Source organism: Trichechus manatus, unplaced genomic scaffold (assembly GCF_000243295.1).
Source record: "Trichechus manatus latirostris isolate Lorelei unplaced genomic scaffold, TriManLat1.0 scaffold00061, whole genome shotgun sequence".
Classification (NCBI taxonomy): Eukaryota; Metazoa; Chordata; class Mammalia; order Sirenia; family Trichechidae; genus Trichechus; species Trichechus manatus.
The window spans coordinates 8,592,575-8,611,583 of NW_004443997.1; the positions used below are offsets into that span (position 1 = coordinate 8,592,575).

Here is a 19,009-nt window from a genome sequence, read left to right on the forward strand (position 1 = left end):
AATAAGGAAGACCAAAGAAGAATTGATGCCTTTGAATTATGGTGTTGGTGAAGAATATTGAATATACCATGGACTTCCAGAAGAACAAATAAATCTGTCTTGAAAGAAATACAGCCAGAAAGCTCCTTAGAAGCGAGGATAGTGAGACTTGGATATGTTATCAGGAGAGTCCAGTCCCTGGAGAAGGACATCAAGCTTGGTAGAATATAGGGTCAGCGAAAAAGAGGAAGACCCTCAACAAGATGGATTGACACAGTGGCTACAACAATGAGCTCAAACACAGCAATGATTGTGAGGATGGTACAGGACTGGGCAGTGTTTCGTTCTGTTGTACATGGGGTCACTATGTTTTGGAACTGACTCAAGGACACCTAACAACAACAACAGCTAATGGCTACCATATTGGGCAACTCAGGTCTAGTTCTAACCTACTCAGAATGAGATCTGGGGACCAGCAGTATTGTCATCTCTGGGTTGTTGTTGTTGTCAGCTGCTGTCAAGTTGGCCCCCCAACTCATGGCAACCTGACGCACAACAGAATGAAATGCTGCCCAGTTCTGCGCCATTCCATGATTGGTTGTGGATCGGACCATTGTGATCCACAGAGGTTTCATTGGCTGATTTTTGGAATTAGATCGCCAGACTTTTCTACCCAATCTGTCTTAGTCTGGAAGCTCCTCTAAAACCTGTTCAGCATCCTAGCAACAGGCAAGCCTCTGCTGACAGACAGTGGGTGGTGCACATGAGGTAAACTGGCCGGGAAATCGAAACCAAGTCTCCCACGTGGAAGGCGAGAATTCTGCCGCTGAACCAACACTGCCCCATCATCTCCTGCGAGCTTGTTAGAAATGCAGAAACTCAAGTCCTGCTCTAGACCTACTGAATCAGAAGATCCCAGGATGATTCTTGTGCACATTAAAATTTGGGAAACAAGGAAGCATGGTCTAATGGCTAGGAGATGTTCTGTTCTATTCCTGACTTCTTACTGAGCAAATTATTTTGAATTACTGGGCCTTAAGTTTCCTGAGTCAAGTGTGATCAGAAACCTTAAGTACGGGTAGGATCAGGTGTGGATGGAGAGCTATCATTGTGGTGGGCATGGGTAAGTTGATACGTTCTAGAAAAAGCCAAAGGAGTGTTATGGTTTGACTCAACACACAAGAGAAGGTGCTGGAACCGTAACTGGTAACTTGAAGGTATACTGGGTGTGTTGACCTCAGTGGGGGCTCCAAGCCAGAGCTTACAGGCTTCCTTTCATTTTGGCAGGAGCTACAAGGTTCGATTCAACAGTGTCTCCTCCTTCTCAGACTCCCGCAAATCACTGGGTGATGGGCCCAACCTCAGAGACAACTTTGAGAGTGCCGGACCCCTAGCGAACGTGAGGTAAGCAAGAGGCCCATGGGGCTGGGAAAGACTTAGGCTCTTGGCGATCTGAACTTAGTTGCAAAGTGGGCTCTTTGTTAGGTGAGGGGAGGTCATACTTTCCATGCCCATTCATGGAATATAACTAGCTACATATAACCAGCTACACCCTGGCTGCCTGGGACCTCTCCATTAAAGCGTCCTACCTGGTCTCCCCATGCTCCATACTTGACCCTTCCTGTGACTTCTCTTCCAGTGCACTCTCCCTCAGGGGCCATCACCCAGGGTTCACCCCATCATTTGTGCTGGAGGATGTTAATCCCTGGTAGTTGCTCAATGTGTTGCCCTTCCCTTTGATATGCTTTACACTCAATAGAGGCCTCTGGAAACACCCTGCCAGGACCCAATGGTTCTCCATCCTGGATGCATATGAAGATCACCTAGGGCTGTTGGCAATAAATCAGTAACTAAGCCCCACCTCCAGAGATTCTGATTTAATTGGCCTAGAATTAGGCTCAAGCATTGCTACGCTTTTAAAAATTTCCCCCAATTGATTCTAATATTTATCCAGATTTGAAAAATACTGGCCTAACCCCATGTTTTCCAAAGTGTAGTTACATACCGCGAGATAATTTTAGGTAGTACCTGGACAATTATTCTGTATTTCAATAGTTGTGTACTCGGTTTAATGGGTATTGGGAAAGAAAGAAAACTGGGATGTCCAACCCTTGGTTTCATGGATATTGCTCTCTGATGTACGCAGAGTTTTCAGTCCTCCCCGAGTCTCTCAGACCTTCACTAACTGAACCTTCTCCATAACTGCTCAGAGCAGTGGTTAGTAGATGATATCGATCCCAGGATTCCTTGATGCTAACGTATTGTGTTTATCAATATATTTACATAGACCTCGTAGGTCAACATTGAAACGTCAGTTCTGGAGTCTGACAGACTCCTTTGTCACTTATTAAATATACCATGGCTTAGAACCAGGGGTTGCAAACTACAGCCTATGAGCCAAACCCAGCCTGGCTACTGCCTATGTTTATACATCCACAAGCTAAGAATGGTTTTTACAGATGAAACTTTGCAATCAGTTTGATGATAGAAAACACTACCTTTGAACCCCAATGAAGCGAAATATTATCCTTCCCCCCCCAAAAAAAGAAGTAAATTCTTCTCATTAGTAGATCTATATTACAAAAATTGAACTCGATTATTGTTATTATACTTTTAATTTTGTCAATAAAAAAATGTGCAGGCATTTATTTTCTGTCTTGTTATGTAAGTATCTGTATTACATCCTCAGTTTTGCCTGTTGCCCCACAAAGCCTGAACTATTTACTACCTGGCGCTGTCTGTAAGAAATTTTCCAACTCCTGGTTTAGAGGCTTAAAAAGAGGAATTTTGAAATCATCAGGTGAAAGTTGTGATGGAAATGTGAGTCTAGTAGTAATTGTGAGGCCCATCTCCACTCCATCAGGGAGGAAATTAATGAATCCATTGCCTGAACCATCTGTTGGTGAACATATCTGTGAATGAGAGCTGGGTTTGATGAGCTAATGAGTATAAATTAAAAGCAAGTTAAGGAGCCCTAATAAGTAAATAATACTATCAGTGGTAGTCAAATACGGCAGACATCAGAACATAAATAACAGGTTTGAAAAACAATACCTTAACCACAAGGCACGACTAGTGATGTTTTTGTTGTTGTTTGCTGCCATGGAATTGTCCCCCGACTCATGGCAACCCCATGCACAGTGAAACAAGACGCTGCCTGTTCCTGACTGTGGATTGGACTGTTGTTATCCATAGGGTTTTCATTGGCTGATTTTCAGAAGTGTATGGCCAGGCCTTTCTTCCCAGTCCATCTTAGTCTGGAATCTGCTAAAACCTGTTCAGCATCATAGCAACACACAAGCCTCCTCTGACAGATGGGTGGTGCTGCCAAGGAAGTGCATCGGAAGGGAATTGAACCCAGGTCTCCCACATGGAAAGCAAGAATTCTACCACTGAACCACCTCTGCCCACACCACTAGTGATAGGAGTTTTCAAATCTGTGTTAGGCTAAGACTAAGGAGGGGATGGTTTGGAGCAGGAATACCCTTTCCTGGGACCCCTCAAATCAGTCCACACCTGGTTCTCCTCTCTCTACTTGTAAGGCCACTACCCTATAAGCAAAAGGTGAGGTATCCAGATCCAAGAAGATCATAGGTTAAGGAATGATGAGGAAAAAACACTGCCTAATCCTACAACCTTTATTTGCAAGGCCCTGGATCTAATGGAAAAGGGGGTGGGTAGAGGCTGAGACGAGACAATGTGGGTGTGAATTTAAAACGAGTGGATAGTAACCCATGTTAACCTTCAGTTTATCTGTGAGATACCTTGACCCATCTCAAGTTCATTCACTAATGGTGAAGGGTTCCTTCCCAACTTCCCCACCTCCTTCCCTCATCCTCCATCTCAGTCTGTCGCCATCTTATCCCCATCATCCTGAAAAAGACTTGCTCACGGGCAGGGCAGACCCTATATGGAATAGGTTAAATGGCTCCATGCTTTGACTCATCTGAGGTGACAATCTACAGCAGAACATCTAACCTTGGAAAGAAGCGAGGCAGGCTTGTCCTGCTTGTAAAACTGTAGCACCAGTTCCAATGATGTGCTAAAGCCACAGGCAGGACCAAGCCCTGGAAATGGGGTGCAAAGTGTCTGTAGAACTCTGAATTTACAGGAGGGGCTTTCTGAGACACAGCCCCCACTTCCCATACTTTAGACAAAGTATCCGCATCTCATCATAGAGAAAGATCTCATTAATTTGCACCCTGCTGGTTCAATCAGGGACTATGCTGAGGTTCCTCTTGGTGGTATGTATGCAAAGAGGGTTTGTTAAGCAGATTAATTTCACAGACATTGCAAGGGGTGGAGCCCATTTATTTGTAAATCTTTTATCCTCTTGTAGAAGAACCGTTTACACACCAACACTTGGCGTATATATGACGAGTCCTTCTGGTCTCCTCATTAATACAGGTCTCGGGGGACCACTGTGTTTTCATTATCTTTGAACTTAAAACTAATCTAGTTACATCATTTGTAAAATTCAAGTCTTCTGCTAACTTAGGCTAGTTTCCCCAATTAGTCCAGTTTAGAAAGGAGCACACAAGAAACAGCCAGTGGTTCTGGGTCATTGTTACCCACAATTCATCTGGCTGAGGGGAGCCCCTGGGTAGTACAAACAGTTAACCCACTTGGCTGCTAACCAAAAGGTTGGTGGTTCAAGTCTACCCAGAGGCACCTCGAAAGAAAGGCCTGACTATCTACTATACTTCTGAAGAATCAGCTGTTGAAAACCCTACGGAGAACAATTCTACTCTGACACGCGTGGGGTTGCCATGAGTTGGAGTCGAATTGACAGCAGCTGGTGGTGGTGGGAGTCCTGCCCAGAACCAATCGCTAATTAGAAATTTTCTCCTAGCAGACAGTAAAAGGAAGGGAGATGAGGCCCTTGGGGGGCTTCCATATTTAAAGACAGCCTTCCACAGATGGGCTTGGGGTCCCCTGACTGCCACAGGCTGAGCTTGGATCTTATGGAGATACAGTCCCCTAGTATGGACCTTCTGTTGTCCTGTTGGCAGGTTTTCGGTGTTTGGCCTTGGCTCACGGGCATACCCCCACTTCTGCGCCTTTGGACACGCTGTGGACACCCTCCTGGAGGAGCTAGGTGGGGAGAGGATCCTGAAGATGGGGGAAGGGGATGAGCTCTGTGGGCAGGAAGAGGCTTTCAGGACCTGGGCCAAAAAGGTCTTCAAGGTAATTGTTTTCCCACATCTCGGAGTCCCAAGGGGTGCTCCACACCACCTCCAAAGGCAGGATACCTATACCATCGAGAAATAGAAGGAACTTGAGAGAACCCCTGGTACTTTCCCCAGTAAGTACTCAGATAAGTTTAGGTGGCCTTGAAACATCCATTTTCCAGCTAGAAACCAGAGTCCTCCATTATGGGCAAGGAGCTGGTTCATAAAAATTATAGTCTTGGAATTTCATGGCTAGAAGGAATTCATCCTTCACTCACATTTGGTAGACAAGTACACAGAGTTGGTCAACGCAACCTAGGTGAACTGTCTAGGTGAACTGGAACTCAGATCTGACCAATTTGTCTATGAAGCAAGCATATTCCTTTAGTGCTAGAATTTCACTGACCAATATGTGGGTTTTTAAATTTAAATTAAATACAACAAGTTGATAAAGAACATGTAGCATATCCGTACAGTGGAATATTATTCATCCATGAGAAGGAATGAACTACTAATACATGCTACAACGCGGATGAACCTTGAAAATATTGTGCTGAGTGAAATAAGCCAATCACAAAAGGCCACATATTGTATGCGTTCATTTATGTGAAATAGCCAGAACAGGCAAATCCATAGAGACAGAAAGTAGATTAATGGTTGCCAGGGGCTGGGGGGCAGCAGGAGTGAGGACTGACTGCTAATGAGTTTCTTTATGGGGTGATGAAATTTTCTGGAATTAGATAGTGGTGGTGACTGCAGAACCTTGTGAATGTACTAAATATACTGGATTATATACTTCAAAATGGTTAATTTTATGTGAATTGCATCTCAATTAAAAATATAGATATATATATATATTTTAATTAAATGGAATTTAAAATCCCATCCCTCAGTCATACTACCCACATTCCACGTGCTCTAGAGCCACAAGTGGCTAGTGGTTATCATCTTAAACAGTGCAGAATGGTTCCATCATCATAGAACATCCTATTGGACAGGGCTGGTCTAGCTATAATATAAGGTCACAGGAGAATAAGTGAATAATTGCCTTCCATCTGCATGTGGGGCATAACTAAATTGACCATCCTGGAAAAAAAATAAAACAAAAGCAATGAATGTGGACCCTGCCACCTTCTCAAGCTCCTTCCCCCTGGAATGAATCTTGCCAGGGCAAATGACTAAGGAAAAAGGGGACTATGTAACCTTCTGTCATTAAGCTGGCATTTTTCATTCTGAAAGGAAATGCAGGTAGAGAGCAGTTGGGGAAACTGAGGCACCTGGGCTGTCAGGATTTCTGTGTGGGGAGGCTGTGCCATAAGCCTGTTCCTGGATTTCTTCCCAAATGAGGAGAGTTTCTAGCTTGACCTTTTCACACCCTGAGATCAACTGATGTTTCTAGACCTTAATCAGCCAACCTTGACTGAGCATCCCAGAAGCAGGGCTTGTTACAAGTCACTGTGGGGGGATATAAAACACAATCGATTAGACCTCCTCTCTCAAGCCTCCTATAGCAAATAGGAGATATTTGCGCCCATACTCTAGAGGGATTTCAGGGCAGAGCTGAATGCCTAAGTCTGGATGGAAGGTGAAGTCTTGATTTACCAACCAAATAAAGAAAACCAGCCCAGGGAAACAGGGAGCCTGGATTCTAGTCCCAACTTTGTCGTTTTAGTAGCTGTGTGTCTTCCAGGCAAGCTCTTCACCTGCTGGTCCTCCATTTTGCTCTCTGTAAAGGGAGCAGGGGCGTGGGTGATCTCTAAGCTTCTAGCTATAGATCTATGAAACATTTATTGATAACTGCTCGATTTAAGAAATTGGCCCAGCCAAAACATTTTTTTACTCAAAGGGGAAAACGTAACATTTCTGCCCTAAAGGAGCTTACAACTAGCTGAGGTGACAAGATCTACAAACAGAGTCCCAGCTTCCTTAGCATATAGATTTTTAAATCAACACGAGGCCAAAAAGTGATAAAATCCCTTGAAAATCTTTTGAATTAATGTGGATTTTTATCTCAAACTAATTCTGAATGGTAAGTCTTAGAATCACTGAAGTTGAAGAAATAATGAGCTTGACATAAAAAGAGAAAACAAAAGAAAAATTTATATGCAAGTATGCAGGCAGTCTATATATTCTGTCTAATATAATTTTTTTAATCTTTAGAGGTGAATGGAAGATAAATGGGAAATTTTAAAGTATTTACTTTCTGGTTTAATGCTAAGCCTCTACACGTATCATTTTAGGGATAAATTTGATAATAGTATTACATCTTAAGCAGAGGTTAGGTCCTAAACTCAAGAGTAAATGGGGTGTCTCCAGCACATTGAAGATACTCAAAAATATAGGCTGGATGGATGGATGGATGGGTGGGTGGCTGGGTGGTTGGATGGATGGATGGGTAGGAGGATGGGTGGGCGGAAGGAAGAATGGATGGATGGATGGGTAGGAGGGTGGGTGGATGGGTGGGTGGATGGATGGATGGGTAGGAGGGTGGATGGGTGGATGGATGGATGGGTGGGTGGAGGGAAAAATGGGTGGATGGATGAATGGATGGATGGAGGGATGGATGGATAGATGGATGGATAGATGGATGGATGGGTGGGTGGGTGGGCGGAGAGATAGGTGGATGGGTGGGTGGATGAGTAGATGGATAGATGGTAAGTGTATAGATGGGTAGGAGGGTGGGTGGATGGATAGATGGATGGATGGTTAAGGATGTACATTCCATGACTCAGAGATGTTGAGAAGGGGCCCCTCTTGGCTAAAAGAGGTCACCGAAAGCCCTGTGTGCGCCACAGGCAGCCTGTGATGTGTTCTGTGTGGGGGACGATGTCAACATCGAGAAGGCCAACAACTCCCTCATCAGCAATGACCGCAGCTGGAAGAGGAACAAATTCCGCCTCACCTATGTGGCTGAGGCTCCAGAACTTACACAAGGTACCTGTCACCACCATCCCTAAAGAGGCATTCATAACAGTGGGGAAAGAGGAAAGCCAGGAGATCTGACCTTCCAAAGGTGCTTAGAGAAGGAGGGCTTAATTGCTTTGGTCTCCCTTTAGTGCATTTCTCCCAAAATGAATAGGGCGCTACCACCCCACCCTCAGGAGAATATGTGCTTGGAAATTTCTCTTTCCAGCAGAATGGTGTGTTACTCTGAATCATCCTCTTTTCAACTTGTTAGTCCCCAACTCATGGTAACCCCATGCAAGATAGAATGGAATGCTATCCAGTCCTTTGCCATCCCCATGATCTGTTGTGGTTCAGACCATTGTGATCCATAGAGTTTTCATTGGCTGATTTTCAGAAATAGATTGCCAGACCTTTCTTCCTAGTCTGTCTTAGTCTGGAAGCTCCGCTGAAACCTGTTCAGCATCATAGCATCACACAAGCCTCCACCCTCCACACACGGGTGGTGGCTGTGCATGAGGTGCATTGGCCAGGAATCGAATCTGGGTCTCCTGCATGGAAAGCGAGAATTCTACCAAATTTTCTTTCTGTTCTGAATTAGCCACAACCACCCCACCCATCCCAACCAACAGCTACCTGACCTCTCCTCTTGTATGTCTTTACTCCAGAGGTCAGTGGAAATGTAGATAGAGGACCCTCGACTGGGGAGTTTTTACTGACAGTTGTTTAACCTCGTCTCAAGAGGACTGTTACTTTTTTCCCTGCAGGTCTATCCAGTGTCCACAAAAAGCGGGCCTCAGCCGCTCGACTCCTCAGCCGTCAAAACCTTCAGAGTCCTAAATCCAGGTAGGAACACCTTGGTTCACTCAGAGTTACCCTCCTCTGCTCCCAGATGCCACCTGCTTCTCAGGGAGGAAGGCCTTATTGACTCCAAGGACTGGATTCCTATTTCCAACCTTTGTGGAGACCCTGGGTGGGGCACACAGTTAATGCTTGGCTGCTAACGGAAAGGTTGGCAGTTCAAGTCTATCCAAGGCTGCCTTAGAAGAAAGGCCTGGCAATCTACTTCTGAAAGATCAACCACTGAAAACCCTACAGAGCACATTTCTACTCTAATATACATGGAGTTGTTGTGAATCAGAGCTGACTCAATGGCAACTGGGTTTTGGGGGGATTTTTTAGTGAAGTGGCAGAGGGAGCCCCTTGCTGGTTTGTAGCAGATGGGTTTCCTGAATATTCCTGATTTCCCTGGAATATTTCGGGGCTTACTTTTGCCAAGCTCTGACCTGGAGGGATGGAAAATAGAGATGGTGGTTACCATTGTGGAAAGAGAAAATAGAAAGGTTATATGGATAATTTTTTACAGTGGTCATACTCGTGGAGAATTGCTAATATGCACCTTATGTTAGAATCTAAGCAAGAAATCACTTAGTCCAAGCATTTCTTCATTGTGGATAATTCTGCTATGGAAGTCTGAAAAATGGCTATTCAGACTTTGCTTAAATTCCTTTGGGATAACGAGAGGTTCATTACCTCACAAAACAGCCCATGCTGTTTGTTGAAGTCCTGATTGTCAGAAATAATGTTAATGCTGAACCAAAGTGCATTTCCCTAGACCTTCGTTTCAATACCGGTTATACTCTTCCAAATGAGAGACCTGCAAAGAGCCAAGGACATTGGCCAATCTCCCCTGGGTCCTGATTCTTCTAAGCATTCTTCCTAAGACCTGCTTTCCCAAGCCTTTTGCTTTAGTGAAAGGACACAGTCCCTCCTGTTGGAAATGTTATCATGAGTCTTGGCCACAGCACATCAAAGGTCGCATGATCACCGCCAAGTGCACTGGGGATATTGTTACCATCCCTGATGTGAACAGGTCATGCTAATGGTGCCCAAGATTGCAGGCGTGATTCTAACGGCCATGCTGCCCCGCACTCTCTCACCAGACTTTCAGCCTTGCTGCTGTCAGGCATGTGAGACTTTTCAGCTCAATCCAGCCAGGCCTGTCCAGCCCTCTGCTTATATAAGTAATTCTTTTCCCACTAATGAAGGTCTTTGCACTGATCCCTGTTGAACAGAATCTCTTTAACTCACAGTTACAGCCCATGAAGATCTTTTAAAATCTTGATTCTTAGGTTGGCATGGTACAAAGGATGGGCTCTTGAGCTTGACAGCCCTGGGTTCCGACCCAGCTCTGCCACACTCTAGCTATGTGGCCTTGAATGAGTCACTCAGATGCCCTGAGCCCCAGCGTCCTTACCTACAAAATGGGAATGATGGCAAGAAAAGCAATGTTTATGTTGGAGTCTCTGGGTGGTGCAAACTGTTAATGTGCTTGTCTGCTAACTGAAAAGTTGGTGGTTCGAGTCCACCCAGGGGTGCCTCGGAAGAAAGGCCTGGCGATCTACTTCCAAAAAATCAACCACTGAAAACTATGGAGTACAGTTCTACCCTGACACACGTGGGGTCACCGTGAGTAGGAGTTAACTCAGTGCCAACTGGAAAGATCTCTGATCCGTAGCGGGACTCTGGTATCTGAAATACATATTTTATTTCCCATTTTTGCCCTATGGAAAGGTATGACTGAAGCAGCATTGGAAGAGAAGGGACTGAGAATCTACTGGAAATTTCTTCCAGCAGCAAACTATAAAAGACCAGGTTACAAAAATTAGTCCCTAAACCATAATACATAAGCAGCAAGGAAACTTGTAAATGTTTTGATGCTAAGTTGGACTGAAGTCCCAGAATCAGCCCCCTGTCCACCCTTGGGAAGAGCACTTGACTCTAAGCTGATGGGAAGCAGTGACTTACAAGAGAATATTCTGAACAAGGTTGGGAGCTGGAACATAGTATGAAAATCAGTTATGAGTTGGCACAAAAAGCACCAGATTGTACCTAGGTGTTTATCTCTTTACAAGCATGCTCTGTAGCACTACCTATTTTTGGCCTTAATACCATTTCCATTTTTATAAGGTTTATAAAGAAGAAGAAAAACAGGATAATAGAATGAAAAAGCATAGCACTCTCCCGATTTCTCCTGCCCGAGTCTGGCTGTTTAGTCCAGGAGACCATAACCAAGATATCACACATCACCGCCACCAGAGACACTTAATTGCAAGCAGAGTGCTTAAGAGGAAATAGACAGCCATTTGAGAGTTGTCCTTGCAAATCTAAAGACAAAGTGACCGCAGTAAGACAAAAGTGACCGCAGTCACCACTTGGTTGGGAAATACATTTTCTGAGGGACACAGAGCAATTAGCAAACAATACAGAAGAAAGTGTAGTGGAGTGCTAATGGGTGGGTGGAATGCAGATAATAAGTCCTAGAAGTCAAAAGGGTGTAGGAGATCATAGAGCTTCAGATGAGCCTCAAAGGGAGGTGTAGCCTTTAGACATCCCTGGGTGGTGCAAATGGCTAATAAACTCTCTGCTCACCAAGAGGTTGGAGGTTTGAGCCCACACAGAGATGCCTTGGAAGAAAGGCCTGGCAATCTACTTCCGAAAGATCAGCCATTGAAAACCCTAGGGAGCACAGTTCTACTCTGACACACATGGGGTCGCCATGAGTCGGGGTCAACTCCATGGCAGCCGGCACTGGTAGGGGTTAGACAGGCATGGAGAGTACAAGAGGGACATCTAGGAAAAGAGAACCGCAGGAGCTGAAGTGCAGGAGGGGGACTGAACCCTGGGATATATGGAGAGTGACAGGACATTACAGCAGAGAGTTCTTGATGGGACACGACTCTTGATTCTCGTCTTCCCTCTGATAAAATTACTTCTCTCCAGCCTTCCCCTTCTCAACAGAGGGCAACGAGCCCAAGACTCAAGCATCTCCCCGCCTCCTCTCTTTCCCACACTCTGCACATCCATTCTCTCAGCTGGTTCTGTTGGCTTAGTCCACAGCTGCCACCTTGGGAAGCCACAATCATCTCTGGTCTGGGTGATTCGTCTGGCCATCTAATTTGTCGCCTTGTTTCTTCGCTTTTCTCTCAAAGATCCATTTTCCACACAGTAGCTAGAGTAGTCTTTTTATAATGTAAATTAAAGCCTGTCACTCCCCAGCTTAACACCCTCCAGGTGTGTCCCAGGCTGCCCCCTGGACTTAGAAAAGCTTCCAAACTCCTTGCCATGGCAGATCTGGCCGCTGCCCAGCTCTCTGACCCCCTTCTCCTACCACCCACCCCTGTGTTGGCCACTCTTCTGCCACTTGAGCCTTCTTATCCTTCCCTGAACATGCCATGCTTATTCCTACCCCAGGATCTTTGCACTTGCTGTTCCCTCTGCCAAATCTTTGCATGCCAACTCTTTCTCATTGTGCAGGTCTCTGCTCCAATGGGAAATCACCAGAGAGGCCTTCCCTGACCGTCCTCTCTGACTTAGCCCACTACCCCCAACGCATCACGACCCACCTACCCACATCACCAACTCAGTCTGAAAGCTTTTTAAGTTACTTCTCTGTGAGAGTAGGACACTTTCCTGTCTTATTCATCACCCTCTCACCAGTGCCTAGAGCAGTGCCTGACAATACAAATTTGTTGAATGAAAGTACCTTGTTAACTCAAACTGCCCCTGGCTGACGGTGTTTACTCTTTTCATTGAAGATTGACCATTAGCTAATATTTTTTTTAGTATTTATTTAATGCTGGATGTTAGCAGACTGTTCTTTCATCTGTGAACCTGGCATTGAACTACTGCCAAGTATGTGTGAGTGTGCGTATGTGTGAGAGAGAGAGATGCTTCTGTTGGTGTTAGTTGCTGTCATGTCGATTCCAACTCATGGCGACCCCGTGTGTGTCAGAGTAGGACTGTGCTCCATGGGGTTTTCAAGGCTTTGTGGATGTAAATACATCACACGCAGGGGCTGCTCTGGGGCAGGAGGTACAGAGGGCCCAGATGGCCACTGCCGCCCCGGACTGCCCTCTCCCCACTCCCTTGGTACTTCTCAACCTGCCCATGTGTAGCCCACACTTTTAAAAAAAAAGTTCAGAAAATCCTACACTAGAACCCCCCAGGGGAACTGAGATTTAAGACAGCTGGCCCCCAAACCGGTGTCCCAGGGCCAGGAGAATCAGCTGCTCTGCAAACCATCAAGGCTGTTCCATCAAGGTGCCCTGGGGTCAGGTGACCATGCCCTGCTGGGTTTCCAGCTCAGTGAACCACGCCCAGTCAGCAGCTTAGAAAGTCCCCTGGGTTAAATTCCTAGCACGGCAGAGCCTGGGCCCACCTGGGAGCTCCCCTGCCAGCTAAAATCCCAGCCAGGCCTTTCCTGCCCCTTATCTTCCTGGCCACCTTCTCCCACTTCCAGGGGGACTTGGGGATGTGGCTGTGAGTATGAGCCAGCTCAGCAAATTGGAGGCCTCTGCATTTCTATTTTGCACCGGCCAAAAGAACGGAGGCAAATATACTTCTGAAAGAAATCGTGATGATCCGGGAGAAAGCGGGAATTGATTCACAGACCTTCTAAAAGGCTCCCTCGGAGTAGGCAGAGGCTCCCAAATGAAAAGCCCCACAGTGCCCCCTGCTGGCGACTAGCCTTGGCTAATTCCCTTCCTGGGGCCAGGAGGGGGTGATGATGTCCTTGTTCCCCAGGGACCAAAAGACAGCTCAGGATAGAGTTGTGCAAAACCACACAATTGACAAGATCAGTACACCAGAGAGGGCCCAGGAAAGAGAGGTGGGATCCCAGACCGTAACTCCACCATTCACGACTAAGGTCGCCAAGGTTTCTGCCATGCCAAGGACAGGGGTGCCTTGCTTTAAGAAAATACTTGACACTCCAAAAATATGCCAGCACAACTATTTTTAATCATGATGGCTATTTGCAGCACAAAAGGACTCTTGGTTGTGCCAAAAAAACTCCTTTAAATAGCAAGCCCTATTGGACTATTCAATCATTGATTTACATACCATGGAGAATGTAGAAACTTCATGTGGAATATCAAGCATCTTGATCATCAGAAAACCAGTTGGCAGTGAAGGAAAAGTGGATCTGAAATGCAAATTTAACTCAGAGTGCAAAGGATTTGATTTATCCAAGTGTAATCGATCCCAAACTTTCCAGGTATTGCATGAAATGCAGTATATCTATACTAAAACTTAAAAACAGGACCAGAATGTGAATTCTGAGAATTTGTTCCTGAAGCCATCTGTGTTAGCACAGCTCTCTGGCCCTAGAAGCACAAAAAACAACGCAAACCTAAACACAGGCCTAAAAAAGTTTCTCTCTGGGTTGTTTTTTTTTTTTTTTTTTTAGATGGATGGTTCAATTTTTCTAACATCAGTGGGTTTGTGCTAACAGGAACCCGAGCTTAAGGCCAAGTCTGTTCCCCTCCACCATCACAGTCTGAGGGGTTCTGGTTGCAGAAGTAAGGTGAAGCTTGGAATTCCTAGGAGAGATGGAATTTTACAGATTGGGGAAACTGCCTATGATTCCACTGGGGCCAAGAATCCTGAGAGCACCCTGGTCAGGTGCTGAGAACAGACCTGTTCCAGCAGCTGGATAACCTTAGGAGTCTGAGGTTCTTCTTTCAACAAATATTTTTTGAGCACCTACTATGTGCCATGCGTGGTTCTAGGCACCAGGGATACAGCAGTGGACACAAAAGACAAATCCCCTGACCTCAAGGAGCTTACGTTGTCCAAGGGGGAAAACTAACCATAAACTATACAGACGGACAGTCCCCAGGTTACGAACGAGATCCGTTCCTAAGTCTGTCTTTAAGTCGAATTTGTAGGTAAGTCGGAATAGGTACATACAGCTCATATTTATTGTCAGTTAGGCAAATGTTTGTCTTAGTATCTGGTATGTATTTTACCTTTCTATGCACATAAAGGAGCCCTGGTGGCATAGTGGTTAAGAGCTTGGCTATTAACCAAAAGGTCAACAGTTCGAATCCACCAGCTGCTCCTTAGAAATCCCGTGGGGCAGTGCTACTCTGTCCTATGCGGTCGTTATGAGTTGGAATGGACTCAACGGCAACAAGTTTAGTTTGGTAAGCATATAGAACACTTAAGAAACACTTCAAAACCGTGCGATGTTTTCACGAGTGTCACAAAGTAGTGCGTGCCCTCGTTGTTAAGAACCATTGTATTTAACTCAGATTTTTAATATAATAAGTTTTATGGCAATCGGTTCTTAAGCACGAGTTATCCGTAAGTTGGACGTTCGTAACCCGGGGACTGCCTGTATAATAAAGTCAACTATACTGTGGGTCAGAGGGTAGTAAGTGCAATGGAGAAAAATAAAGCAGAGGCAGGAAGATAGAAAAACAAAAAGATCTGAGGACTGATTCCTGGGGGAGATGTCAAATTCCAGAATTTGGGGAGAGGAGAAGGAACCAGCCAAAGAGTAGCCAGAGAGGTGATCAGGAAATCCTGGGATGCTAGAATCCAAAAGAGAAAGGGAGTCAAGAAGGAAGGAGTGGACAGCGAAACCCAATGCTACTTTGATGATGAAGCTGGGTACTGGACACAGCCAGTGGATTTACAATGAGCAGTTCATAGATGACTGTGATAAAAACCATGTTGCAGAGTGACGGGCAGAAGCCTTGTGGGCATGGGCCCCCATGAGAATGGAAGGAGGGGAATTGGACCAACAAGAACCCATGAAGTAAGGGGGCAGTAGCTGGTGGCCCTTGTCCTATTTTTCCCTGGCCTTTCCTTTCAGCCGATCCACCATCTTCGTGCGGCTCCACACCAATGGGAATCAGGAGCTGCAGTACCAGCCTGGGGACCACCTGGGCGTCTTCCCCGGCAACCACGAGGACCTGGTGAACGCCCTGATTGAGCGGCTGGAGGACGCGCCCCCTGTCAACCAGCTGGTGAAGGTGGAGCTGCTGGAGGAGCGGAACACAGCTTTGGGTAAACTCCCAGGGGGCCCCTTCCCTTCCCCAGGAAGTTCCAAAGGCAGTAGGAGACCAGTTCTTCCCAATCCCCGGTCCAGGGAGGAGAATGTGTGTCTGTCGCTCCAGCTTGTTAGATTGAAGACTTGCCCGTTCTCATGACCGAACAACCCTGTGAATGCCCATGATGCCAGGACATGAGTGGTTAATCGTGAGGGTCGGGGGCTTCTGTCTTCCATCACCTGTGTCATTAGCTAGAAATCGATGTTAATAGTGGCCACTTTTCTTGCTTCCTTCATCACCACCACCCCACTGATAGCCACTGAATCTGACCCTACCCCTCCTTGAATCAAAAAGTAGTGTATGAAGCTCAATGGGATTGAACCCACAGTTTGGACCTCATTAGAGCAAGTTCCAACCTGCTGAAGTAATCATCCCTGACATTGACATTCAAGTACTTTGAGAGGCAAACTGTCTCAATGCTTCATCTCCGTAGGCACAGGTGAGCTCAGGCATGAGGTGTAAGGCAATGCAGTGGCCTTAGACATGGTGGCCTGTGATACAGTGACATATTGTCTTTATGAAGGTGTCAGGGGTAAAGTCACGACAGAATGTGAAAAAGAATATACAGCCAAGCCCTACTGAAAAGCCCTTAGGAAAGCAATACTTTGGAGAGATATACCTCTCCTAGTAAATCCAATCCAGCTAGCTTTTCCTCCCGTGTTGGAACTGAGCTTTTTGTCTTGGGTTGAGCCCTTGAGAGTCAAGTAGAGGCTTGTCATTGGAAGCCACGTTGGATGAGAAATACAGAGGCCATACAGTGTACTAGTTAGAACAAAGCCTGGAGCCAGACTACCCTACTTCACCCTTGCGAGCTGTGTGACTCTGGGCAAATTCCTTAAGCTCCCCGTGCTTCCATTTTTGTCGTCTATAAAATGGATAGTAACACCACCCACTATCTAGGGTTGTTGTGAGGGTTAAATGAGTTGATACTGTAAAGTGCTGAGCGTAGGTACTCGGAGTATAGAAAGTGCTAGATAAGTGTTGGAGTCCCTGGGTGGTGCATATGGTTAAACATGTGACTACTAGCCAAAAGGTTGGCAATTCGATCCCACCCAGACGCCTGGTGATCTGCTTCCGAAAGGTCACAGCCTTGAAAACCCTATGGAGCGGTTCTACTCTGCACACATGGGGTTGCCATGAGTCGGAATTGACTGGACAGTAAGTAACAACAATAGATAAGTGTTGCGTGTGTTTGTCATTTTTAAACTCTAGAATCCTGCTCCCACCGACACCGTGAGTGGTCATACAGAATCAAAATAGACTCATGTCCTGTGCTCACCTGGGGCTTACTGCACAGAATGCTAGTGGAATGTCTCATGCTATTTTAATATTGATTCTCCTCTTTTTATTCTTACTTTTAAATTTTGGGACCAGTTTACCTAATTGGTTGTTGGATAAGCCACTTGCACACATGAGGTAACCCCATAGTTCCTGGGACGTGGGTAGAGACGCAGGATCCAGGAACCAGGCTCGCTCCTGGGTGTGGACTCAGAGTACGGAAGGTAGAGAGCTGAGTGGTTGTTTGACTCTTGGACAGTTCTGCTCACAGGCCCACCCTCTGCCCCAGGAACAGACTGGCCTTCCCCACTTGCACCCAAGCCCTTACAGCTCAGACTTACCTTTCCCTACCTAGTCCCCATGTCCATTGTACCTCCACAGGAGTCATCAGTAACTGGACAGATGAGCACCGCCTCCCACCCTGCACCATCTTCCAGGCCTTCAAGTACTACCTGGACATCACCACGCCGCCAACGCCCTTGCAGCTGCAGCAGTTTGCCCCCCTGGCTACCAATGAGAAGGAGAAGCAGCGTCTGCTGGTCCTCAGCAAGGTGGATCCCTGGGCCTCATACAACTCAAGTTAAAAAAAAAAAAAAAAAAAGTTGCCTTCCAGTCAACTCGGACTCATGGTGACCCCATGCGTATCGGAATAGAACTGTGCTACATAGGGTTTTCAATGGCAGTGAACTTTCAGAAGTAAATCACCAGGGCTTGCTTCTGACGTGCCTCTGTTGTTGTTATTGTTGTTAGGTGCCATCAAGTCGGTTCCAACTCATAGTGTGACCCTATGTACAACAGCACGAAACACTGCTTGGTCCTGCGCCATCCTCACAATCATTGCTATGTTTGAGCCCATCATTGCAGCAACTGTATCAATCCATCTTGTTGAGAGTCTTCCTCTTTTTCGCTGACCCTCTACCTTACCAAGCATGATGTCCTTCTCCAGGGACTGACCCCTCCTGATAACATGTCCAAAGTACATGAGAGAAAATACTATGGCTTGGGTCAGGCACACCTGATTCCTCAAAGTGACATCTTTGCTTTTTAACACTTTAAAGAGGTCTTCTGCAGCAGATGTGCCCAATGCAATACATCATTTGATTTCTAGACTGCTGTTTCCATGGGTGTTGACTGTGAATCCAAGTAAAGTGAAATCCTTGACAACTTCAGTCTTTTCTCCGTTTATCATGATGTTGCTTATTCGTCCAGTTGTGAGGATTTTTGTTTTCTTTATGTTTAGATGTAATCCATACTGAGGGTTGTGGTCTTTGATCTTCATCAGTAAGTGCTTCAAGTCCTCTTCGCTTTCAGCAAGCAAGGTTGTGTCATCTGCATATCTCAGGTTGTTAATGAGTCTCCCTCCAATCCTAATGCCACGTCCTTCTTCGTATAGTCCAGCTTCTTGGATTATTTGCTCAGCATACAGAGTGAATAAGTATGGTGAAAGGATACAACTCTGATGCACACCATTCCTGATTTTAAACTATACAGTATCCCCTTGTTCTGTTCAAACAACTGCCTCTTGGTCTATGTACAGGTTCCTCATGAGCACAATTAAGTGTTCTGGAATTCCTGTCCTTCGCAATGTTATCCATAATTCGTTCCACACAGTCGAATGCCTTTGCATAGTCAATAAAACACAGGTAAACATCTTTCTGGTATTCTCTGCTTTCAACCAAGATCTGTCTGACATCAGCAGTGATATCTCTCATTCCATGACCTCTTCTGAATCCAGCTTCAATTTCTGGCAGTTCCCTATTGATATACTGCTGCAAC

General features: G+C 45.7%; 1 protein-coding gene across 1 annotated transcript in view; it reads left to right on the forward strand.

The window, feature by feature from the left end:
• The window catches only part of NOS1 (nitric oxide synthase 1), a 93,314-nt gene that overhangs the window by 62,980 nt on the left and 11,325 nt on the right, over window positions 1-19,009 (forward strand). The window contains exons 16-21 of the mRNA XM_004379038.1: window positions 1,267-1,383; window positions 4,992-5,166; window positions 7,946-8,084; window positions 8,822-8,900; window positions 15,718-15,911; window positions 17,615-17,784. Coding sequence (XP_004379095.1) covers window positions 1,267-1,383; window positions 4,992-5,166; window positions 7,946-8,084; window positions 8,822-8,900; window positions 15,718-15,911; window positions 17,615-17,784 — 874 coding nt within the window. The remainder of the gene's footprint in view (window positions 1-1,266; window positions 1,384-4,991; window positions 5,167-7,945; window positions 8,085-8,821; window positions 8,901-15,717; window positions 15,912-17,614; window positions 17,785-19,009) is intronic.